The 27,274-nt window shown below is 33.3% G+C and overlaps 2 protein-coding genes and 2 long non-coding RNA genes across 5 annotated transcripts; 1 reads left to right on the forward strand and 3 right to left on the reverse strand.

Moving 5' to 3' along the window:
* Nucleotides 1-1,712: 1,712 nt before the first annotated feature.
* LOC145109824 (uncharacterized) lies at nucleotides 1,713-2,523 on the reverse strand. Of its 2 annotated transcripts, none has more exons than XR_013709238.1 (2): nucleotides 2,141-2,523; nucleotides 1,713-2,056 (listed from the first exon to the last, which is right to left on the reverse strand). It is a non-coding gene; the product is annotated as an uncharacterized LOC145109824 (long non-coding RNA). The 2 variants fall into 2 exon arrangements; XR_013709239.1 differs by having other exon boundaries at nucleotides 2,124-2,523.
* A 13,324-nt stretch (nucleotides 2,524-15,847) lies between these two features.
* LOC145105604 (uncharacterized) lies at nucleotides 15,848-18,839 on the reverse strand. The gene is made up of 3 exons (XR_013707368.1): nucleotides 17,351-18,839; nucleotides 16,632-17,268; nucleotides 15,848-16,549 (listed from the first exon to the last, which is right to left on the reverse strand). It is a non-coding gene; the product is annotated as an uncharacterized LOC145105604 (long non-coding RNA).
* A 704-nt stretch (nucleotides 18,840-19,543) lies between these two features.
* LOC145105602 (uncharacterized) lies at nucleotides 19,544-21,163 on the forward strand. The gene has a single exon (XM_079042698.1). The coding sequence runs from the start codon at nucleotides 19,906-19,908 to the stop codon at nucleotides 20,974-20,976; it is 1,071 nt and encodes a 356-aa protein (XP_078898824.1). The 5' UTR covers nucleotides 19,544-19,905; the 3' UTR covers nucleotides 20,977-21,163.
* Nucleotides 21,164-25,493: 4,330 nt separating this feature from the next.
* On the reverse strand, nucleotides 25,494-27,069 carry LOC145105607 (cyclin-U4-1-like). The gene is made up of 2 exons (XM_079042701.1): nucleotides 26,676-27,069; nucleotides 25,494-25,978 (listed from the first exon to the last, which is right to left on the reverse strand). Exons 1-2 carry the CDS (start codon nucleotides 27,008-27,010, stop codon nucleotides 25,699-25,701), a joined length of 615 nt encoding a protein of 204 aa, XP_078898827.1. The 5' UTR covers nucleotides 27,011-27,069; the 3' UTR covers nucleotides 25,494-25,698.
* Between the last annotated feature and the right edge of the window lie 205 nt (nucleotides 27,070-27,274).

Genomic DNA, 27,274 nt, shown 5'->3' on the forward strand with positions numbered 1-27,274 from the left:
TCCTTAAGGACCTTAATACTAGAGCCTAGATGTGAACACGAGTCTGTTTGAGCTGGTATGAGCCTGGTCCAAAAAAACATGGTATTGTCTATGTTTTTGGTTGTTGTTTTGTTTCTCAGAAAAGAACATTACATCCCTAATCCCTACACTTCAAATGAAGTTTATTAAATATCAACATGAAGCCCTTTATCTTTTACTTTGTATCATTTACACCACTTTAAAACATAAAACTTTTCAAAAACACCCCAGTATCAAATATATTTACATATTTGATCCATATTAATATGCACTCCATCATCAATTGTTTAAGCTAAATACATAGCTTAGTTAATATTTTGTTTATCAAACATCTACAATATCTTCTAGTATATTTAAATAATAGTTTAATCAAAATCACCAATATTTGTAAGTTTTGTTACTCCAATGTGACATTTAACTATGCTAATATTTTCTAAGAATATACATATTATGATTATATTATGATTAGAATATCATTGGTGTTTCTGAGTTATATGGTAAAATGGACAACTCAGACCGTTGATTTGACCCACAAACATTTTTTGTTTAAGATTTATTAATTTGACAGTTGATGCTCTAAATGTGTTTACAAAAATTATATTATAACAATGGCGATCTAATAATTTGAATAAATTGATTGACTAAGTATGTAAATTAAATTATATTTTTGGCTTAAATTCCTTTTATTCCTTCTATTTCTAACTAATATTGATAAATCACGTTGACTACCAAACTGAATGGTTCATCCTCTAATGGTTAAGAGAATATATGGTTGCTTAACCGTTCGAAGCCAGTTACAAGACTTATGATTCGTTCATAGGTTGTAACAAACACTCTCAATGTAAAATGATTCAGAGGTAACATCGAAATTGAACCCTTAAAGGGGTTAATGCATTCAGTTGCATGATGAAAAGCTCCACAAGTGCACCACGAATGTCCATATGAGCCACACGAAAAAGTCAAGTTACAAAACAATTCCAATGGAATCGGAATCCGAGATAACCATGGAATGAATGGAATTTAATTATGTTCAGATTCCTTCAAATTCCATGCTTGATGGTATTTCACAAGATAGGTGGAGGTGATTGATTTCCTTCTTCTTTTTTATTAAAACACCAAAATACTCTCATTATAATATATAAAAAAAAAAAAAAATTTAGTTATAGGTGAAAATTAATAATTATTCAAATTTATATTTCTTTACTCTTTCATAAGGCCATCTTATTAAACTTAGTTTATAACACATTCCATCCAGAACAACTCATGTTTGCTTCTGTGTTACTATTTCCAGACGCATATTCGAATTACATCTCAAGTTTGAATCCTATACACACACAATGAAATGAAAACTGGGTTAACATGCAAAAAATAAAGTAAAGAGAGAAAATGATCAGATCAGAAGCAAGCACTTGAAGTTAAATGAACAATGTTGTCACTGTTGTTGGGAAATTGCGTTTTTGGCACAATTTCAATATAAGTATCATGTATTAGGATTGCTATACTTTTCCCACTCCTATAAATATAGCATTTCGTTCCGTATGTACTTTATGCATTAAAATATGTACTTTGGTGCATGTCCCAAAAACACACACCCCTTTGCATCAGAGAAATACTAGGGTTCATGTCAAAAATCAAGCGCAGATCCTTTTCTTGCAGAACCAATGCAAAAATTGGGGATTCAAAGAAGAAACCAATTGACTCGAACTACCAAAAATTATCAAGTAATTACGAAATATAGTTCAAGTAATTACAAAATATAGTTATAGAAACACGCATTGAAATTGAAATTGAAGATCTAGATTTGAAGGGAAGCGGAGAGATCAAACTTCAAACCTAGATAAGATTGATTACAATATGAAGAGATGTGTATTTCTTCCCAGAACACTCTTTGAACATGGATGCCAATGCTCAAGTAACAAAACCTCCTGTAGCACCTCCAAACATCTTCGATTTAAATTAGGGTTATTGTCATGATAACCAAAGGAAGAGATTGACACTTGGGATCGTAATCCTAGCAATTGTGATTGGATTCTTTCATCTGGTTTCAAGATCAATACATACCCTGAACACTTAATGAACAATACATAGACATTAAAATAACATACCTCTAAAACTTACTCACCACTTTCATCTGGTTCTTGGTTTGATGTCATCTTCAATTTGGTGCTGCTCTTTGGGTTTGACTTAATCTTCAATGTGGTTCTAGGTTTGATTTCATCTTTAGACAATCACATTACTAGTAGATCTTCAACATGACAGTAACTTTAGCTATACTATAGGTATTGGATCTCATCAACTCATGTACATAATCCCAGACTCTAGCATATTGATCACTCTGTTTTCATTCTATGAGAGACATTACCATGCACCTAACATTATAACACTTTGAACATGATACTTGACAATGAAATTTACTTTGTATCATAGCTTGCGTCTCCGAGAAAAGACATGGCTAATAGCAAGGGTATCAGTACTACCCCTCAATTTCATCCGAGAAGTGTAAAAAAGTTTGGGATTCTTTTATTACATGGAAAGTGAGTAAACTAACCACTTTGTAGTGTTTTTTTAATAGCCCATTTAAATTAATTTTTGCAAAATAACCTTTTTCTTCGGAATGGGCCATTCTGGACACAAATTTGAACTCATTTTCGGGCGGGTCGGCCCATCAGCTATCCTCCGGAATGGTCACTCCGGACTATCCATACGTATTCCATACCTCACTTTTAAATTTCAATTTCTGGAATATATTCCAAAAAAAATGGATCTCGATTTCATTCGGATCTTGGCTTTCTGATCTCCGACACTCCACTCCGACTTTCTGATTCTGATCTTCGTCACACCACTCCGACTTTCCGATTCTAATCTCCGACACGACACTCCGACTTTCCGATTCCGATCTCCGACACACTCCATTGTTACGCATTCTGAACTCCACTAAAGATATGGAAGATGATAACTATGACCCGGTTGTTTTACGGGTAAGTCCTTTACTTCGACTTAAGATTTTTGTTTATATTTATATCCATCAGAATGAACTGACCACGTTCCGGAGCAAAAAACTGCATTCCGGAATGTTAAGATTACCTACGAAATAAACAGACCACGTTTTGTAGTACCAATATATGATGACAATGCATTAGGACCAACCCGAAAGTGGTTTAGTTATTTATAGAATGTTATTGTACATTGAAAACTATTGTTCCGGAACAAAAAATTGCATTCCGGAATGGTCTGAAACACAGAATGGTCTGAAACACAGAATGGTCCGAAACACAAAACTGGTCAGGAATGGGTCACTGTTCCGGAATGGTGTCACTGTTCGTTCTGGAGCGGTTTATAACCAGTTTTCTATTTGCAGCACGACAGGGTTTTTGATGCATCCATTACACTGTCTTGTAAACCCACAATCGGTGTGAATATTCTTGCAGCAATCAAAGACAAATCGATATGCGAGACTATGTTCCGGAATTCATGTTTTGGGAGGTGGTTAGATATTCCTAATGTAGATGTGAATCCTTTACGTCTACATTACATGTTTTTCCACGAATTATCACGGACCCCCAAAGCGAAGTAAAGGAAATGGTTTTTGAGATTGAGGGTTACGAGCTGTCTTTCGGGAAGAAAAAAATTTGTCTTGTTACCGGCTTCCGCTTTGGTGACTATTTTCCTGCTTCCAGTTCTGACGTCGTCTTCCGTTTTCGTGTGTTTTCCTACAGTCATGAGGAACGTGTCTGTGAAATTAGACGATGTGATAAATTTGTTTAAACATTCGCTTAATGACTTATCGGACGAGGATGCGGTCCGTGTATGTCTCCTCTATCTGTTAGACAAGGGTTTCAAAGGTTGGTTAAAAAAACAATCTGTGACAGAGGAGTATTTTTCTTTGGTATCCAACCTTGATGTATTCAACATGCAACATGTTGTTAATTTATAATTACAGATTACAATTAACATTACTAATATTTTATAGAAATTTAATTGGGAATTTTTTATGTCTCAGATATCCATGGGGATAATTTGGGATCAATTGTACTCACAACTATATACTATATTTAATAAGGTTGAGAAGCATATACATCCGGTTGAACCAAAAGCTAAACAACCTAAAAAATGACCTACACCCTAAACGGTTTTTTATACACTTTTAAGGTAAGGTACATGATTAACAATTTATTATTTTTTTGTTTGATAATATTCTAATACATGATTCTTTAAGATATGGATTCTTGAGAGTTTTCTAGTAGGTAGTTTGTTTGGTACCCGCCAATCGAATGTGATCCCTCGAGTTGTTGCATGGTCGACACTGAAGCCTTTACATGTAGTTGAGTGCAACCATTTTATAAACATCAACGGCGTATGATTACTTATACATTTTAAAATTTTCTTATTCTATATGTTTAATTTATGTTTATTTATAATTTTATATTTTTCTTAAGAAGATAATAGACTTGTATAGAACTTGGAGCCGACAAAAGCTGAGAGCCATGCAAAATAGTAGATAATTAGCTCGACGTGGATTGATCGCCCTGATTTACCTAACACCATCGCCCAAACACTCCCCCGCCCACGAGCCTCGACAAAAAGGCATAAATAGATATGCAATCTCACTCGCTACACCCACCACTGTCGGCCGCTGAACCATCAACTGATAAAGACCAAATTTTTACTGACTTACAAAACGAGGTCCGTGAATTAAAAAATGAGGTCAGTGAATGTCGCAAGCAGTTGAGGTCATAGGATAAACGTTTAGCAGAGCATGACACTACTTTAGCCATGCTTCTAAAACTTATTAATAAAACTCCCGAAGATGATGTTGGTACCTCAAAGGGGGTGGAGGTATATTGTTAATTATTTCACTCCTATATTGTTTTTATTTAACTTTATGATATACCCATTATTGCAACGTTTATAATTAAATACTATTGAATTGTACAGACACTTATTGCGAAAGAACTTGGTATCACATACAACAATGAGTTCTAGGAGCATGGTTATGAGTTTGGTACACCTGAACAGTCGTTGTATGACGACCTTGAGCAGCCGTCTACATATATTCAATCGTCATATGTGAAAGAGATTCCATGGGAAGAATACAAAACGCCTCCAACACCTCTTAGGCGATCTCTATGCCAAAAAGTTATGTTTATATGGTATAAGTCCCCATGGATACAAATGAAGAGGAAAGATGTTGCATCACTTGCATAACAACAACCAGCACCGTTGAATAATCTTTTAGAACCTACCGTAAACGGTCTATATAAAGAACGAGATGGTTTGCTTTTGTTTGCTCATTGTTTTTTATTGGTATTGCGATGATTGAGTTTTGGGCGCGCTTATATACGGATAGTCACACATGTTGGTTGAAATGTGATGTAAGTTATATAATTATGTGTTCATTACTTACTACGATTCAAATAACAATACTTATTTTACTACAAAATTTTTGATTGGCAGCACATCATGATGTGGATATCATTGTTGATAGAGCGTAGACGAGATGATGCTTAGTGGACGGTTGTGCTATCAACCTTCAACACTGATGCATTTGACTGGAGTGACATTGTCGGCGTATTCGTTTACCTAGCTTGGGCAGACTATAATACGATATAATTGTGTTTGGATTACATTACCTAAGTAATAGTAATTTACAATATAATGTTATTTGATGATTAATTCATTCTAACCTTTTGTGTAACTTTACATCCCAGTCAATATACCAAGTGCTTTTTTGGGTGCTTTGGATTTGAAGACATTCAAAATGACTATATACGATAGTCACTAGAAGAGCGACTACTATTCACAATATGAGGATTGGTTTATAGGTATGTGAACCCGCATCCACAAACTGCTAGTGGGTATCAACTAGTGGGGTACCTAACAAACTAATGCAATCACAGTTGAGAGTTTCAACGTGATCCTCGAAAAGGCCCTAGACGTACTACAGCAAATTGATGGTACATGAGATTGTGGGGACTATTTGTGTTGGTTCTTGGAGATGTTGATCGTCGTAAATCGTATTCTATAGAGGGGAAAAGCGGTTCATGGGCTATGTCATATCGTAAACGATTGACATAATTGTTTTTAGGGTACAAGGACACAAAGTCGATTTGAACATTGTAATATTACTTAAAACAAATCCCTTAAGTTTATGTATTTTTTTTTGTAGATTTTAAGATTATATTTGCATTTTAGATTTTATAAAAACAAAAATTATAGAAAAAGAAAAAGAAACAAAATAACACAAAACACATTTTACACATAAAAAAAATACTATTCTAGAACGAGTATCCGAAATCATACTCGTTCTGGAGAACTCTCCGGAATAATACATTCCGGACCAAATGGTTATTTTACAATATATATATATATATATATATATATATATATATATATATATATATATATATATATATATATATATATATATAAGGGTTATATCGAAGACAAAAAAACCCTAGAAATCATAAAAAAAATACTTAGAGATTACAAATCTTTATTTTGACTTTATATTCCAAAAATTCGCAGCTTTTTTTTATAAATTCGCTGAAAAAAAAAATCAATTTTCTTTTTTGGTTTTTTTTTTTCAAAAAAAATTTCAGCAAAATTATATAAAAAGTTGTGATTTTTAAGAATATAAAGTCAAAAAAAAAGATTTGTGATCTCTAAGTATTTTTTTTTTTTTGATGCATTTTTATGATTTTTTGGGTTTTTGCTTTCCATAGAACACAAACATATATATATATATATATATATATATATATAATGGACTTAGGGAATATGTGACTGTTATGTACCTAAACTTATATATAGAACCCTCCAAACTATTTAGTTTTGATCAATATATATCAAAACCAATCATGATATCTTGTTTACTATTCTTCCTTAATCATGTGATTTACTAAATCGATTGAAATTATATTCTTTTTCTTCATTGTGTCTAAGAACTTAAAACATTAAAAGTCATTACCATTTAATCAACCCTACTAAATATTAAATGAAAACTAATAGAATAAAAGATAAAAGAAGAACATGCAATATCTCAATCAAAGTTTCCACAAATCATTGGAAATAGTTTTTCAATTGAAGGACAAAACATTTGAGTTATATTCGATAAAAAAATATTGGTTTTTACTTTTCCTATAAACTTCAATGATTTTTTTGCAATAATAAGATATACAACTGATACTTATTATTCAATAATTTAACTCAATTTAATGGTATTCTATTAAAACAAAATTAAAAGAAAAATAAAATTGGATTTGTTTTGTTTAAAACTACGTCATTTAAAATGTTTTATACCTAATCTTAAGTACATAACAACCACATATTCACTATATATATATATATATATATATATATATATATATATATATATATATAGGGCTGGGTTATAATGTGGATGGACAACTATTGTGCGGACGTGTGGACAATGTTATTCTATGAGAATTACAAAGACAATAAGTTGTTTAGTAGTGCGAATACGTTCAACCTCACACAACTATCATCATTTTCATACATTCTCACTAATTCTTATTCATTTTTGTTCTCACACATCGTTTTTCACTCATTTTTCATTCTTACAGAATACGACTCAACAAACATTCTGACAACATTCTAACAGAATGTGAATAATAATAAAAAGTCTATAATAACCTTATAGACGATTTAATTAGTGAGAATGTGTGATAATGACAATAGTTATGTAAGATTGAACGTATTCATATTATCAAACAACATATTTTCTTTGTCATTCTCACAGAATAGCACTGTATTCATATTATCAAACAACATATTTTCTTTGTCATTCTCACAGAATAGCACTGTCCACACGTCCACACAATAGATGTCAATTCACATTTGAACCTAGCTCTCTTTCTCTCTCTCTCTCTCTCTCTCTCTCTCTCTCTATATATATATATATATATATATATATATATATATATATATATATATATATATATATATATATATATATATATATATATATATATATATATATATATATATATATATATATCATACCTATGTAATGGTTTTTCCTGTATTCCATTCAATTTAGCAAAAAATCGCTTTATTGTACAAGAGGATTTATGATTTCATCTTTTGAAATTGGTTATGTGATGATGCATAATTAAAAATAGATATAATATATTGTAAAAGATAGTGCATGAGATTGCCTTAGATGTTTATGACTTATGTAAACTTGCAATAATATCCTAATGAAATGTTTGACAAATTTTCATTATATAAAATCACAAAAAATGCCTTATTACTTGTTATTGAAGCTTCTGAAATTTCCTTGTTTTTTGATGGGAAAATTGCAAATTTAGCATTTTTTGATAATTACTTTGCAGATAATAGCAAAAAAATCCAAAGTTACAAAAATAGCCGCTAAAATCGCAGATGGACTAAGTCCATTTGCAATTTGGCCTTCCTATCTGCGAAGATACAAGCTGCTAAAGCATGGTTGTGCATCAGGGGCTTGTACGTTCGCAGATGGATTAGTCCATCTGCTACCATCTACGATTTTGTCTTTTTCAGGGTATAAATACCAAATTTTTTTGGAACACTCATTTTTCTTGATTTTCTTTGGGGAAAACTCTCTCTAAAGGAGTTATGACCGATTTTAACTTTGAAGTTGTTATTATTATGTATGAAGATAAACTGTATCACCCTATATTTAAAATTAATTTTTTCTACTCAAACGCTTGAATTTATATCACATGCAAAAATGAGTGTCCCAATATTTTTTTAGGTATTTATACCTTGAAAAAGGCAAAATCGCAGGTGGTAGCAGATGGACTAATCAATCTACGAATGTATAAGTCCCTGATGCACAACCATGTTTTAGCAGCTTGTACGTTCGCAAATTGAAAGGTCAAATCGCAGATAGACTTAATCCATATGTGATTTTAGTGGCTATTTTTTTAACTTTGAGTTTTTTTGGCTATTATCTGCAAAGTAATTAGCAAAAAAAGACTAAATTTGCAATTTTTTCTTTTTTAATCACCTATGATTTATTTTTCTTAAAAAAATGGGAAAATACTAATCTAGCCAAAAACACTAATTACCTATCCAAAAATAGCCAAAAAATACACATTAGCCGAAACCAGCCCACGAAAGAGTAGGTTGGCCATGGTTGACTACGGTCAACGGCTGAAAACTACTTTTTTATGGCAATGGGCTACTGTTCCCGGCCCGTCTACTCTTTCGTGGCCCATAGTATATAATGTTTAATTTTTCAGATTAGGTTATTTTTCAGTATCCTTTTGTTGGTTGGCCTACTTTTTTTCTCTTAATGGAGCACCCGAAGAACAACGAGGTACGTCCATTTTTCATCAAAATTTTACCGTGTTCTTGATTAGGAGTAGGTTTTGTATATGCGGATAACTTTTTTTTTGAAAAAAACCGAAAAAAAATTAAAACCGTAGGTTTCATACGAAACCTACGGTGTACAAGTCCACAATGCACAGATTGTGCAATGTGGACTTGAACACCGTAGGTTTTGTATGAACCTTACAAAAAAAAATTCGTTTTTTTTTTTTTTTTAATTTGTTGTAACCTGTAAGCAATTATATATATGTTATGATTTCATGACTTTTTTTCAAAAAACTTTAAAAAAAATTAACGAAACCGTAGGGTTTTTGGAAACCTACGGTGTACAACCATTTAATGTACAGTTTGTGCATTAAAAGGTTGTACACCGTAGGTTTCCTTAAACCTACGGTTTTTTTTTCAGGTTTTTTTTAAAAAAAAAAGCTTATAACCAATAAACACTTGTATATATTGTTGATTCCATGATTTTTTTGGAAAAAAAAATGAAACCGTAGGTTTCCAAGAAACCTACGGTGTACATTCACTTAATGCACATTTTGTGCATCAAATGGTTGTACACCGTAGGTTTCCTAAAACCTACGGTTTTTTATTTTTTTTCGTTTTTTTCAAAAAAAATATGTTATGATTCCATGTTTCCATTTTGTGATAAAGTATGTTATTTTCTATGTTTCCATTATAGCATACTATAGCAATGTACTATCCATTTGAAGAATTTTCTATGTTTATAATTTATAGATACTTTGAAGTATAATGTCTTGATAAAATAACTTTGTGTTTTAGTAGTTTCGGCTTTGTCATAAAATATGTTATTGTCATACCGTTTTCAAAGTACAATGTTATATTTGGTATACTATAAGTATAGAAAAAACGAAAAATGTTATCAATTAATTTCCTTTGGTTTTTTATAAAACTTTTTTTTCTTTTGTGATAAATTATGTTATTTGAAAAATGTTATCAATTATATCATATTATATCAATGTACTATCCATTTGAAGAATTTTCTATGTTTATAATTGATAGATACTTTGAAGTATAATGTCTTAATAAAATAACTTTGTTTCAGCTTTTTCATAAAATATGTTATTGTCACACCGTTTTCAAAGTACAATGCTATATTTGGTATTTTATATGTATAGAAAAAACGAAAAATGTTATCAAATTACAACGTTTATCACTGTTTTGCTTTTATGAAACTTTATATAACCTTAATGTCATAAGTTACATGAAGTTTTGAGTGGCTTAAACGGACGAGTGCGAGAGATTTTTTCAACAACTAGCTTCGGTTACTTGTTGGACCTACCAGCTTAGTCTGGGGACAGACTTCTTATTCATGGGCTGTTACTGCATATGTTGCGCCCTACTGTTCAAACAGATGCGACTGAGCGTCTACATTTTAAGTTTTCTAGACGTACATTGTCATTTGGGCCCGAGGAGTTCTGTCTCGTGTCCGGACTTCACATGGGCCGGTGTCCGAGATCAAGGACTAAATTTGCTACTATGTATAAACACGGATATAGTGATAATTCATTTCAGTCAAGAGTCTTTCCACATCGCACGGACACAAGTTTACTTATAGGCGATTTAGAGGACCTTATCATGAATCAACGATTCAATGATATATCAGATCACGACGGTGTTCGAGCAATTTTGCTATATATTCTCAATCTAGGTTTTTTGGGAAAAGAGCCCAATGATATAGTCACCAAGGAATGGTTGTGGGTGGTGGAGAACTTGGATCAATGGAATATGTATTTGTCAATTTAATATTTTAATAAAATACTATTTTTTATACGCTTAACTAATGCTATTGTATATAATATAGGTTCTCTTGGGGGATTTATATATGGTCTTCAATGTGAAATACATCAACATTCTGATTGGACTGAATAGGATAACAAGAAACCCGCACGAGTTACCAATAACGTCAATTATTGAAGTGGTCCATCAGTCGATACAAACAGTGTACGCCCAACGAGCTGCATTCGGAGGTAATAAATATTTGTTTTTTTAACTTTTCCCTTAATATTCTTTTTAATTGTAACTCAATTAATTTCACCGGGGGAATGCATGGTCATCTTACCCCTTATGCACAACACGTACTTGAAAGAAGAATGAACCAGTCTAATGGTTATAAGGTTACACATATTAGACTATTAGTAGTGACAAATTTGAAATGAGTTTAAATATAACCACTGAAACGGTACAAGTTGAACGTGGTATTTGTACTTGCGGCAAATGGCAAAAATGTGGCATACCTTGTGAACATGGTATAACATCACTAAGGAGGCTTACAGTTGAAGATATACAACAATTGGTAAATTATAAGTTGACATTTGCGGTGTATCGAAATGCGTTCAAAGCTGAGATGGTCAATCATATTCCAATCCTTCTGCATTGGGAAATATCAGTTGAACCTATGGTCGTCTTACCACCATTTGCACGTTAGTAGAATGTTATATTATGTTTATTATTAATGTTATGTTTATTTGTTGTGTTTATTATTAATGTTATGTTTATTTATAATTCTAATTTCCTTTCAGTTTTATGTTATGTTTATTAGTAATGTTATGTTTATTTGTAATTCAATTTTTTTTTCAATTTTATGTTATGTTTATTTGTAATGTGTCCGACGAAGAAGTATGCAGAAACAACGTAATCAACATATAAAACATGAAAAACGGAATTAAAAACATACTTTTATGGTAAGCTAAAAATGACAATACATGTTATTTTATTTCGTTATTAACAACACAAATTCCTACTTTGGAGGGTAAAAGCAATGGGGTAACGATATCGGATTTGAAATTCGGATATTTTCCGAGGAACAATTATGTACAAAGAATGTAATCAACATATAAAACATGAAAATCAGACTTCAAAACATAATTTTTATGGTAACCTAAAAATGAGAATTTATGTTATTTTATGTCATTTTTAACAACACGAAGCGTACTTTGGAGGGTAAAAGCAATGAGGTAACGATATCGGATTTGAAATCTAGATATTTTCTCACGAACAACTACATACAAAGAACATAATCAACATATAAAACATGAAAGTTAGACTTCAAAATATACTTTTATGGTAACCTAAAAATGACAATTTATGTTATTTTATGTCGATTTTAACAACATGAAGCCTACTTTGGAGGGTAAAAACAATGAGGTAACGAAATCGGCATTGAAATCCGGATATTTTCCGACGAACAAATATGTACAAAGAACGTAATCAACATATAAATATGAAAATCAGACTTCAAAACATAATTTTATGGTAAGCTAAAAATGACAATTTATGTTATCTTATTACGTTTTTAACAGCATGAAGCCTACTTTGGAGGGTAAAAGCAATGAAGTAACGATATCGGATTTAAAACCCAGATATTTTCCGACGAACAACTATATAGAAACAACGTAATCAACATATAAAACATGAAAATCATACTTAAAAACATAATTTTATGGTAGGCTAAAAATGACACTTTTTAGCATTTTTTAAGTCGTTTTTAACAGCACGAAGCCTATTTTGGAGGGTAAAAGCAATGAGGTAAACATATCGGATTTGAAACCCAGATAGTTTCCATTACACACTAGCAAATATATTACAAACATAATAGATTTCTGATTACACTAACAAATGACAAATATATTACAAAGACAATGACAAATATATTACAAACATAATATATTACAAATATATTACAAACACAATGACAAATATATTACAAACGTCATTAATTAAAGGGAATTAAAATTACATTGGCAATAAAACAACCATCAAAGGGTCTGGTATTTCCCATTCAGATGGAGGTGGAACAAAGTGAACGGTTTGTGTCTGGTAGACGAGATGAAATACATCAGTATGGTAAAATACTTGAACCATATCAACTAATTCATGCATGTTTGATTGACGTGATGCCGCGATAACATGACCACATGCTATACCGAGATTGCGACATTTTCCACATGAACATGTATGACCGTTAAGGTCTACAACACAAGTTGTTTTAAAATCAAAAACTAGATAAATATATGGCGGCAAGGGAGACGAGATCTGTTGGGGACCTGTGTTGCTTGCCACCCAATAGACTTTTGCATCCTTTTTTAAAGCACCATTTCAGCATACGGTGTGAGTACGGTAGTCAAAATCCCTGAAAAATAAATATGCTTATAAAAGGTTGTTGTACAAGTTATTTAATACTTTTATATTGCACCCGAAATTTTACCTGCCATTAAACTTCGTTCAACAAAAGTCTATTACATGTACTCACGAACCCCTTGATAAGCATTATTATTGGTACATTACGTTGATTGAGCGATAAGACTAAAAAAAATTGAGGAACTTCCATGTCGAGTACATTCCAACGGAAGTTAGGGAAATAGGCTCTTGCCCATTTCGGATGACCGATATTCGTATGCACTTCACGAGCATCACGGCTTAGCCTACCGAAAATTTGTTCAAAAATAGACATAGTGTATGCTTTTAATGTCACCCACAACAAAGTTTCCAATGATCTTCCAGAGCCTACTCTTATGCGTAAATAATTGTGGACGCTCTTACAAGTGTACCAATGACAATAATTAGTGAAAACATGATCTATGCAAGAACTAACGTTTAACGACATCGTCCATATTGGATATGAACGCTACTTCCCTACCCTATCCGAGACTTTTTTTTAACTCATAAGGAACCAAGTACAACTTACGAGATTATTTTCAACCGCCATACCAAATGCTATAGGGAAAGTCTGATTGTTCCCGTCTTTAGCAACCGCTACAAACATTGTTTTTAGGTAGTCCCCTCTAAGACAGACACTACCTATGAAGATGACAGACAATAAACAATTTATGAATGCATGGACCTGTATTTTTTTAGGAGTGCAAACCAATTAGTTTAAATGTAGAAACATTATCAAATGTAAAGAAACAATAGAAATTTGGAAAATAAATATACCACCCATCCAATAGCTATAAAACAAGATTGGAAACGATCCATCAAATCCGTTTTGATGTGAGTGTGAGTATGCAGGTTGGTTCGCCTTAGGTTATGAAGGTGAACAAGCAAGTTGTTAAAGCTTTATTCATGACCAGTGTCATAGAAACTCATTTCGAATCAGTTATAAGAGACAATTACCAATTACGTAGTGTGCCTAAGGTTGTGAAGGTAAGGGTCTTACCACATGCGGACACATATGTATGTAGGAGCCGAAAAATCAGATTAAAATCTGAAATGCCAGGTCCACAATGTATTGTCACTTCGAACAGTAGATTTGTCGTTTCAAACAGTATTTCCGTGTAAGGTATCTGACAGTTGGACTACTCTTTGACATTATTTAACTACAGTTTCATAGACTTTGACTACTACTTTGTAGCATGCATAATGTATTGTCATTTCGAACAGTAGATTTGCCATTTCAAACAGTAGATTTGTCATTTCAAACAATATTTCCGTGTAATGTATCTGGCAATTGGACTACTCTTTGACATTATTTGACTACGGTTTCATAGACTTTGACTACTACTTTGTAGCCTGCATAATGTATTGTCATTTCGAACAGTAGATTTATCATTTCAAACAGTAGTTCCGTGTAAGGTATCTGACCATTGGACTAGTCTTTGACATTATTTGACTACAGTTTCATAGACTTTGACTACTACTTTGTAGCCTGCATAATGTATTGTCATTTCGAACAGTGGATTTGTCATTTCAAACAGTACTTCCCTGTAAGGTATCTGACAATTGGACTACTATTTGAAATTATTTAACTACGGTTTCATAGACTTTGACTACTAGTTTGTAGCCTGCATAATGTATTGTCATTTCGAACAGTAACATTGTCGTTTCAAACAGTATTTCTGGGAATCCACATAATTGTTTGTCAGTACCTTTTCTTATTTAAGTACTCCTTTAAAATTAAACAAGCTAACAAAAAAATGTTAAAAATTGCCTCCGATCAAACAACTTTTTCCAATGTAGCTGCTCCGTCCAATACTTCACGTCCATGGACGATAAGAGAGATGATGGTGGTAATACGATGTTGGATGAACATTTAGCATGGTGTAATAACCATGGTTAACACTGATTGCCTTGAAAGTGATGAATGGACCCGCATAACAGCTATGTTTAACCTCTCGTTGGGAGCAGGAAAACACCGGGTTCAAGCAGATATTGTTGGTAAGTGGATGGATTTAAAGGAAAAAATCACATGGTTCAATCGATGGTATCATCATCTTAAAAATAGTTATCGTTATACAAACAACGAGGAAGATCTTTTAGAAATTGTTAAAGATCATTACATTTTCGAGCACGAGGGAAGTGACTTCGAGTATGAGGATGCTTGGATTCTAGTTAAAAATAACAAATATTTCATGTAGAAGGCTCTTTTATGTGAAATGTGTATCTCGTTTTCTATAATGTTTTATGTTTGTGTTTAATTTTTCATGGAATAAAGTAGATAATAATTGGGATACTAGATTTAATTAATAATCTCAGAAGTGCAGTTTAATACACGCAATACAAATTACAAATATGGGAATTCATTACTTTCCTACATTAGTCTGAGGACAATTTAAATCAAATGTGTTGTCGAAATAGGTACACACTTTCGTTCTGTGACCCGCTTCCGGATGCCAATTCATCAGTCATTATCCCTTTTTGTGTCGATTTTTTACTCCCCCTAAATCCACTCCCCAAACCCCTACCAGTACAATCATTTCTCGTGTGTCCAAATTGACCGCATGTAGAACATTATTGTCGTATGGGATGCTCACCTTGCGACGGAATACGGCTAGTGTTTCTTGGCCTACTCGACTGACGTCTCTCCATTATGGGTGGCTTCACAATCATCAAATCATCAGGGATCTCCCACTCAGATGGAATTGGCAAATGGTTCACACACTCTTCGTAAGTTTTCTCAGTGTCTCTGTAAAGTAAGCTTTTAAAGCAAATTTCGAACAGTCTTTGTAATGGTTCATTGTGAGCACTTTTATGACATGGCCACAAGGTAAGTCATCTATTTGCCACCGCCTACATGTATACGTTCTTTGATGGAAATCAACAATAACACTTTTGTGAGCAGAGCTTTTCACTTCAAATCTACTATTTGAGATAAGGTACACCATCCAATTATTACAAGCATTCTTATTTGCTTGTATAATCGTATCTGCCCATGGGGTGAATGTTGTTTTTGCTTCAGCTAAAAAATAGACATAATTTCATAATATCATATGAGTAGTAAAATAACATTTCAAGTACTATTATATATAAAAAATTAGTACCTGCAACATTACGCTTCTGAAAACTCCATTGTTGCATTGTAGCACGAAAATACTCAATCAACATCAATTGGCATTTTTCTTGCAAATATTGACATTGAATTTGTCGACTCCGCACTATTTGATGTCATAAGAAAATACTGATTCCCAGGAAAATGTGCCCTAGCCCATCTTTCTGGATTGATGTTTTGTAGGTATTCCCATACACCAACATTTACCTTTTTATTTTTTTCATCCCCTTATCGAATTTTCTAATAATATAGGCTTTGCATGTCTCCCAAAATAATGTGTGTATTGTATCGCTGCTTCCAAATTTTGCTGAAATGTTGAAATACAAATGAATACCACATATTCCATGATGGGCGTGAGGAAAAATGTTTGCAATTGACGTCGCTATAGATGGAGCCCTATCAGATATGAATGTAAGGTCCTCCACGTTGCCTATACATTCACGTAGTTTTCGAAGGAACCAGGACCATGTATTCGTACATTCACTTTTACATATGGCATAAGCAACAAGCATGATTTGGTTTTGACCGTCCATTGTCACTGCGAGCAACATCGTACCCTTGAATTCACCCTTTAGGTGACCAGCATCAATTATTAGCGTCGGCCTACAATATTTGATGAACGCTTGTACCTACAATTATTTGTGATTGCATTAACAATTACCAATTAGGATTCATATGTTATATTTGTTATAAAAAAATATCATTGCTTACCGAGCAACCCAACGCGATATACACGAACTCAAACCGATCATCATCGTCTGTTCTTATCTGAGTAACAGTTCCTGGATTATGCTTGACCAAGTTGTGCACATACACTGGTAGTTTGGTGAATGAATCCTCTTTGGTACCTCTTAACATCAACAACGCATATTGTTTTGCCCGCCATGTCTGCTGGTATGTGATATTGATTGGAAATTTCGAATTGACGTCCCTCACAATTTCATTTCCCCGATAAACTCTATTATAATCTCCGGCCAATACTTCAGCGATAAAGTGGCCGAGTACATTTTTCTTTGATTGTCGATGATTAGACTCCAAGTTTTGTTGCACAACATGTGTGTTGGTCAACAACTTTTGTGACTTGGAAAGCAGTAGTCGATTTGATTCCCCTTGCCCTAACCATCCAAGAACAATTCTCTACCAAACAAACCACCTCGAACCTTTCTTTGCTCGATATGGTAGTCTTATACTGCTTACTTTGTTCCATGCATTGTTTTCCAATTGCAAGCTTGAGCAACTCTTTGTTATAAAAAAATGTCTAGAATCTTAATCTCTTCATTTATATCCACCCTCTGGCATGGAATGTTCACATCATCGTTTACAGGACACGAAGGCAATGGGGGCATACTGTGAAACATTGTATCTGAATAAATAAGTTTAGGTTCATCATCAAATTCTTCTCCGTTAGAATCACTCTCTAGGCCGGATATATCCAACTTGTCACAATCCGCAAACTCGTCGTATCCTTTTAGTTCACCATCATGCAAAAATGGAACTTCTTGTTTTCCATATTCATTACCAACCTTATTGACCACATCTAGTGCTTTTTTTTGGGCAGAGTATTGATTTACACCCACATCATTAACATATGTACCAACATCATTATCACTAATATACTTATAATTCTCGGGTGTCACATACATAATCGGTTCTGGCACTACATTTACATTTTCAGCGACACTATGATATTGACTTTTACTTGGACTTTTAAAATTACCTATTGGGGTGTTGCTCCCTTTTCCACTTGATAAATTAGTTGCAGATGCATTTCCTCTATCATCCACTTTGTTACGCCAAACGCCTTCTTCAACCACCACATAGACATACACAAATTTATATCCAACGACATTTATTACCTTGATCAGCTTTCTAATATCACGATCATCAACAATACCATAATAATAGAGTTGTACGGGATGTTGATAAGCCAGACTGACTTTTGATTCTTCGGGAAGACCCATCTTGCACTTCACCAAATAAACAAATTCAGTGAAAGTGGTGGTTTCGTAAAATTCAACACCTAAATAAAACATTCTCGGATTGTATCTCAGTGGCCAAACATATAATAATTGAGAATTAACAAACCCCCATCTTCCATCCGTAATAAGCAATACGAAATACTCGTTACAACTCATTATGTTAATTTTGAGAAAAAAGAAGTTAGAGAAGAAAACTTCTCAAATATAAAATAATTCCACAAATGTGGATTACTTATTATATATAATAGGTTCAAAACAGTAGTCCATTCTGACAAAAAAAGTCAAGTTTAACAAAAAAGAAATCAAATTTAGCAAAAAATAGTCAAATTTACCCAAATAGTAGTCAAATTTATCAAAATATTAGACAACAAATTCAAAAAAGGAATCTACATTTTAGCAAAAAATTATTTTATCAAAATAATTGTTAAAAAACTATTTTATATTTTACAAAAAATATTTTTTAACAAAATAATTGTCAAAAAAACTACTCTATATTTTACAAACAATATTTTTAATCAAAATAATTTTCAAAAAAATACTCTCTATTAAAAAAAACATAGCTTTTTAACCCAAAACCGTAGTCTTTATACCAAAAAAAAAACATAGATTTAACCCAAAATCGTAGGCTACGGTTTGGGAAACCGTATTTTAGAGAAAGAAAACCGTAGGTTTTAAAAAAACTACGGTTTTATATCTTCAAAATGAAAAAAAAAAATTATACTAAACACGAAACAGTAGACGATTTAGCGAAACAGTAGCCAAATATAAATACATACGATTTTGTGGGCTATTTTGGAACAATTCTTAATTTTTGACTAAAAATGATTAATTACTTTTTTAATTTGGCTAGATTAGTAATTACCTTAAAAAAAATTGTCTTATGTATTTAATTAATTAAATGAGAGAGAGACAAAGTCATAAGCTTACGAAAGCAAAGCAAGCGAGGAGATAAACAAACGGGGTTCTCCGTAGTCCGTACTCGTCACAGCCGTCCTACCGGCTGCGCACGGGCTCACCCTGATCCTGGTGCGTAGTACCGTTCTCGGCGCATATTAGCCTGCGCCACCTCCCCCACCCTAAGCGGTGGCCTCATCTTTCTAGATCTCCAAGTCAGCCGCACACCTCTCTCCTCCTCCCCCGTCCACCCTACCTTTATCAACACCCACCTAATCCTCCATTCCTTTATTATGTTTCCACCTCTCATCACCACCACCACCACCACCACCACCCACACCCACCATCGCCCCTCTTTCTGTCTCCTCCCCCTGCTAACCTGCGCATTACACCATGACCAGCTCGCATTCACCTTCTTCATCGCAAGATCCGGCAAACCCAACACCGCTTCTCCTCGCTGCACCACCACAGGCCTCAACAGCATCTTCTCGACGCCTCCCACCTCCGTGCTGGTCCCAAGACGAAACTGCAGCGCTTATCGATGCGTATCGTGATAAATGGTACTCTCTCCGACGAGGCAATTTACGCGCCTCACACTGGCAGGAAGTCGCCGATGACGTCGCGACTCGATGCCCCTTGTCATCTGGGATCCCGCAGAAGACATCTATTCAGTGCCGTCACAAGATGGAGAAACTCAGAAAACGTTACCGTGCAGAGATCCAACGCGCCGCCGCTACCCCCAAAGGCCACCGGTATCCCTCCTCATGGGTTCACTTTAAACGGATGGATTTGATGGAAAAGGGATCCTCTTCTTCCGATCCCGATGCGATGAATCAGGATGAGGATGATGAGGAAGAAGGAGAACGAGACGTTGACAATCAAGACGGTTTGTTATTATACCCTAGAGGAATCAAACAAGCGATCCCTCTCCCCCCAAACCAACGATTTTACAGTTCGATTGATAATGGTACCGGACCCTTAAACGGAAACGAAAACGGGTTTCGGATTAAGATTCCCGGCCGGGCTAACACCGCAGCCGTTCCACCGCCACCGGCCGGGATAAATATGTATAATAACAATAATAGCGCATACGACGACTACCCACCTCCCGTGAAGTCAAATTACGGATTAGGAAAGGGTTTGAGAGATGGGTATGCTAAGGGAGGGTTTGGAATTGGGAAGGATAGAGGTGGCGGAATCAAGAGGAGGGAAGAGGTGACCGGAAATAGCAATAATCCGGTGGAGGATATGGTGACAGCTATAAAGATGTTGGGAGATGGGTTTATGAGGATAGAGAGGATGAAGATGGACATGGCAAGGGAGCTTGAATCCATGCGAATGGAAATGGAGATGAAACGGACAGAGATGATTCTGGATTCACAGCAGAGACTTGTGGATTCGTTTTCAAAAGCAGTTTTTGAAAAGAACAAGAAGGTGAAGAGGATGCCTACACCAGAGTCTTGAAAATGGAGTTCGTTTCCTAAACTTTACTTTCAAATGTTTTTTTTTGTAAGTTTGTGCTAATTGTGAGTATTAGCAGTAGGAAAGTAGTCATAGATAAGATCAAAGCTCTAATAAGGATATCATGTTTCTTGATTACTTAAAATTGTTGCTTATGATCGAAAACAAAAAGGTTCTTCATTCTCTCAAACGACTAATTGCTTCTTCATTCTCTCATGGAATTTGCTTCTAATTCTCAAGTGTTTATATAAACTTGAAGTGGCTTAACCTTTTTTCTCAATTATGACTGTCATACCCTTGAATGTTTTTATTTGGATGTTATGAATGTTGAAGCAATGTTGATGATGAACTTTTTGGATCAGACATGAAATATAGAAAAACTCAATGTATTCAAGACTCTAGAAAAACTGAAAAAGCCTCTTCAAAACTTGGTGCAGTGTCAAACTCGGGTCGAGTCAAACTTGAGCTCGACTCGAAAACAAAACTCGAAGCTCAAAGTTGTAATTGTAAAATAAATCCAAGAAAATTTCAAAAATTAAAAAATAGCCTGTAGGGCATACGCCCCAGGTAAAAAAAATGCCTCGCCTTTGAGTAAGACTCAACCGATTTTTAAAACCATTGTATTGAGTTTGTAAATCTTGTAAGCCAACATAAATACTAAAGGGGTGTTTGGGATTGCTTATTTAAAAGTTAAAATTGACTAAACTAGTAACATCTCTAGAGCTTTATTAGCAGAGCTTTTTAGACCATCTTCATCGCACTTTCATTTTTCTTCCAAAAATAAAGTAAAAAATGAGATAAATAGTGTTTTATCTTCGATCCTACCTCATTTTTTATTCAAAAACTATATTCTTATTATATTTCATTATTCCAACTTACATAGATTGTTAAAAACATCACTTCTATTAATTTGGTTTTAACAAATATATAATCTATATATTTTTATTACAATAATATTAAATATATAAGATTATATTTATAAAACTTATAAGCTTTTGTAAAATACATTATCGTTTTTTAAAGTTTTAATATGTATTTAACTTTTTATATGAATTTGACGAACAAAAACAAACTTTATATTTATAATTAATTAATATAATTTAATATATAACAAAATATTATAATTATTAAATATTACATTTAAATTATAATTAGTAGGTAAAAATAAACTAGAAATGTATAAATATATAAACAAATGGACTAAAACCGACAACGCAAAGTTCATCCCATTTTGGGAGAAATGAATAGTATAACACCATATTTGGTGTAAAATACTATTCATATCTCCAAAATGGAAGAATAAATGGCGGAGAGTTGGAGAAGAATGGGGGAAAAATGAAAAATAGGAGTGGGTTGAAGATGTTTTTAGTACTCAATTAGAATCCATTCAATAGTATACTCAAGTAGCTTAAGCTCGAGGTCAAATCAACTTGCATCGCTACTTTCAAATATTTTTCAAGTCGGTCTCAACTGTTTCACGACTTAGTTCGATTCTATTATGCCATAAATACTAGAATTTGCTTGGTTCTTTGAATTTGAACAGTCAACACTTGATTTTTCCCTTCGAATTTGTTTTTCTGGTAAAAAAATTAGTTTGCAAAAGAGAAAAATTCTGAATAAATTGTGAAAACATTGATGTAAAAACTAAAAAGTATTATTTACGCAATCAAACACTTTTTTTTTTACGATAATTCATTTTTGTGCCCTAACAACCGGAAACTGTACAACCCCATACATACATATGTCTATATGTGTGATTGATCATGCGTGTGTATGTTTTTACTTGGTCTATTGAACGGTGCGCCTAACATGTGCCCATGGTTAGGTATTAGGACAGATTTTTAATAGAATCAAATATTATTTGGGCCTTAAATGATAATGTATTTACAATTAAGCCATCTTGAAGATTCTTTAAGCATTTTCTGAACTTCCTCAATCCTCTTTAAGCATTTTCTGAACTTCCTTAATCCTCAAGATGATATTTAGATTTTAGTCTAAGCTTTTGTCTAAACATTTGGATATATCCCTATTAAGAGCATTCTCAATGGAAGATTCGAATAAGACCTTGGATGCCAAATTGGGATACAATGGACCTGGAGTTGAATGCATATTGAACTCTTGAAACGAGGAAGAGGGGCTGGGGGAGTGCATTCTTAATTATTTTACCATTTATTGATAATCGGATATACGAATCACATATAGTTTTATTAAAATAAAAGCAACATATAATCAAACTTTAGCAACTTAGCTCCATCTATCTTGGTGTGGTGGTGCTATTGTCCTTTATGGGTGTCAAAGTCTCATATTAGATGGATTTGCTGATTTGTAAATCAATTAATTCGAGTTTACCTATGTCTTATCAACACTCCTTTCTTATCAAATATGATGGAAGTATATGTTTTCTTTCATGAAAATTGATACTTTTGGTTCGAGGGTTTGGGTATTTTTAGGAATTGACCACCTTTTGCTCGGTTATTATTACTATTATTATTTTTTTAGTTTATCCATTTATTGGGCACTTCTTTTCTCATTCAACAATAAATGGACACATGGATGTATGAGTTTTTTTTTTCTTTTATTGAAATTTAGTACGTTTGGTTTGAGTGGGGTTGGTCGGTTGTGGTGTGGTGGATTAATGAGATTTTAATTGGGTAATTTGTATGTTGTATAACCCTTTAAAGATTTTAATTGGGTAATTTGTATGTTGTATAACCCTTTAAAACATACTAGTAATTAACTCTTATTGGATAATTGAGTTTTTTCATGTTTCATGGGTACTCCTTTCTTTTTCAACGGGAAATAGATATTTCAATTTTCTTTTAATGAAACATGGTTCTTTTTGTTGTGGGGGTTTGGACTTTTGGTGGATTTGATGTTTCTATTCTCATCCGTTTGAGTTATACCCATTTGTGCACTTCTATCTCCTTCCACGAGATATGAAATTCCAATTTATTTTTTTGTCAAATTTGGTACTTCTTGGTGGTCACGAGATATGAAGTGTTAATTCTCTTGTGAAATTTGGTACTTCTTGGTGATTTGATGAATCTTGTTACTCATTTTTACATGGGAATTAGAGGTGTTCAATTGTTGTCTCTGTTACATATTTATGGTTCAATGGTATCCGTTGGTTTGTTTTAAGTGTTTGTTAATGGCATTTAGCTGAGTTTTCCTTCTTTGGTGTCTTATAATTTAGGGTTGGATATTGGTGGTGTTGTATTGAAAGTGGCGTAGTAGTAAGATTTTGGGTGTGTATCTTGGATTTTCTCTGTAGAATTCTACTTCTTAACCACTAGGCTTCCATTGTGGGGCTTCATTGTTTAGCTTATGTGGTTATGTTGGAATTTTAAATGCTTGATTTTGATTGACGTTGAGTTTTTCCCAATTATGTAATAATTTTTTCATCTAACTCCTTAGTAGATAGTTTAATTCTTCTGAATCTTGTTTTTCCATTAAAAAAATATATTTATTAAATAATTGAACATAACTAATAAACATATAAAAACTAATTCATTTTTTGTCTCGACCTATTAATTAAAGTTCCATAACCAAGTGTAGAGTTTATACCTTTGAATGTGTACATCAAGACAACAGTGCACATGGCCAACTATAAATGTACACGAAATCACATGGTGAATGTTCCCTAAAAGAATCAATAACAACTACTTGTAGTATATGCCATAACTTCTAAAAAGACTACCTTTTATGTCACCACTCATTTATTTTTATTTTTTTCTTTTGTATTGGAAGCAAATAACATATAAACGGAATGCTGCTTTACGAGAGTTTTATTTTAAAAAAAAATGTATTTATAAAAATAGTAACTGCACCATTTGAAGAGCGGATATAAATCCGCCTCAAAACTCATGAAAAATCAATTTCAGAATATTAACAATATTTAAGACGTACTAGAGTTTTAACTTCTAATATAAACCATTAAGCATTGATTTTAAAAATAAATTCTTAGATAAAATATGATTTTTATAAGGAAAATTTACCTAATTAAAAGTTTAATGCTATCCTGTAAATATATAATGTTTTATAAAGTGATTCTTGATACTTTATTTGCGTTTTACTCGATTAAATGTTATAATTTTCAATCAGTTAAGTAAAACTTTTCTATTTTCTAAGTATTTGCATTTGCTTCTAAAAATGATAACCGAACAACCATAAAACACGGTAATTGCCCTTCCGGCTACCTTTGTTTGAACTCCAAATCAGCATCCATAATAAATTTGAGAAATATTGATTTTACGTTTTTTTTTATTTCTAAAATATAACTCAAATAATATAAATTTTAATAAATTCAAAATTTTTTTTTTTCAATATTCATTTTCTATCTGTTTTTTTGATATATTATATTTATCTCATGCTTGCCATAAATACACCCTATCCATTGTTAATTCAACCCCCCCCCCCCCCCCCCTCACTTCAGATTAGATCTTACACAGTGTTCCTTTTTGCAGCTTTATGCTTCTATATGCCCCTACCAAGAATAAAAATAATTTCCAATATATATAAGATAGCGAAAAAAAAGCATCCCATTTGTATATACCACCAATCAAAGTCAAGTAAAATACACCCCCCAAAAAAACTGCCTTAAAAAGGTTTAACTTGCTAAACCCATATAAAATAATCTACAATCTACCTAAAAACACATCATTCAAGCTCAAGATAAAAAGATTAATTCAGTTTCAAAAAAGAAAAAGAAAAAGAAAAGATTGCTGATTAAACTGCTGCCACTTCTTGTTGTTGATGATCATCTTCATAATGAAGCAGTTTTGTTGATATTGATGGCGATGATGATGATGATGATGATGTTAGATGATGATCTAATGGTGGTTGAAGAAGCAACATTTCTCTTTGTAGATATGAACAATAGGTGTGGAAAGTGGTGGGGTTCACATTCAATTGAAACCCTAATCCAAACAAGAAATCCACTTCAAGAAAATTCATTTCTGTTGTGCTGATTCCTCCTACTTTTGCAAAATATGCATTATTATAGTACCTGCAAAAGGGCATTGTTAATTAATTACTCATTGTACAAAAAAAAATGTTGTTTTTTAATACAATTATCATGTATTTAATCTAACCCTAAATTGAGTTAAGTTAAAAGATTTGTTGAGCTTTAACTCCAAGATATGACTAATGATGTGGTACTGGTGGGTGCAATACTATTTTCTTGGGTATCAATCATGAGGTGGGGGACAAAAGAAGAACAAGGTACAACATGTTATGCACTAAGTACAACCACTTGATGTATATTGAAAGTTTTTTTTTTTTTGAACAATCATTTTGATTGGTTACTTGGCCCAAGAGTAATAGAAGAATTCAATTTACATGAACCTGATTACTAAACCTAACACAATTCTCATCCAATCATAGAAAACTAGAAAATTGATATCATAAAGTTATCTGAATCAAAAGTACAACAGAGAAAACAGGGGTTTGAAGCAAAGAATTTTTAATTTCCCCTTTTTATCTGTTAGGAGTTCATAAATTCTTAACGTCATTAACTACGAGTCTGAATTAGATGCCAATAATGTGATCCAGACAATTGTCAGAGTAATTTGGGGCTCAAATTCTCGAATCATGATACTCAATTCCAATAAAAACGCTCCTAAAACATTTGGAATAGGCTCAAATTCCATAAAAACAGCACAATTTCACAAAGGAACGGCGAATTATAAGCGAAAAGAACTTACAAATCGTCCATGAATTTGGCAGCAATCATTACACCAGTAATCAACAACCGATGGACATTGAAGGAATTGATAGAAAGCGCAGGCTGTTGCTGGGTAAACCGATCAAGATAAACATACGCAACAACGTAACAGGAAGGACTACAGTTAGCGTACTTGAAAATCCTCTCTAAATAGCTTTGGATCGAGATAGTTGGCCTAGTAAGACCATGAAAAGCCGAGATCTTCTGCGGGTGAAATCGAGGGTTGAGATCATTCGATTCGGCTACTCGTTGAAGAAGAGATGACAGGAATGTAATGAGGTTGTTCATCACTGTAGGGCACTCCATGTCCGCCATTGATGAACAGAGGGAGAGAGAGATAGTTTCAGCCGAGCTAGCGAAGAAGAAAGACAAGGGTGTTTCAGGTATATAAACCACTGGTAGGGTGGTCGTTAGCAGGTAGGTATACATGAAATTACTATTTCACCCTTGAGAAATATGGATTATGACCAGGCTGTCCCCCATGTGACCTTCAAGTTCTTAAAGAAAAGATTTTAGTGGGAAAAATATGGATCAAATGTCAAATTTTGTTATAAAGCTTTTATATTAGATTCTTTCTGT

The sequence above is a fragment of the Lactuca virosa genome, chromosome 4 (genome assembly GCF_052849685.1).
Source record: "Lactuca virosa cultivar CGN04683 chromosome 4, Lactuca_virosa_CGN04683_v6, whole genome shotgun sequence".
In the NCBI taxonomy this organism is placed as follows: Eukaryota; Viridiplantae; Streptophyta; class Magnoliopsida; order Asterales; family Asteraceae; genus Lactuca; species Lactuca virosa.

Excerpts from the sequence above, each read along its gene's own strand:
- LOC145105602 (XM_079042698.1), top strand. The coding sequence starts at position 19,906 with ATGACCAGCTCGCATTCACCTTCTTCATCGCAAGATCCGGCAAACCCA.
- LOC145105607 (XM_079042701.1), bottom strand. The coding sequence starts at position 27,010 with ATGGCGGACATGGAGTGCCCTACAGTGATGAACAACCTCATTACATTC. Across the intron at positions 25,979-26,675 it reads GCCAAATTCATGGACGATTT|GTACTATAATAATGCATATT; the intron begins GTAAGTTCTTTT and ends GCCCTTTTGCAG.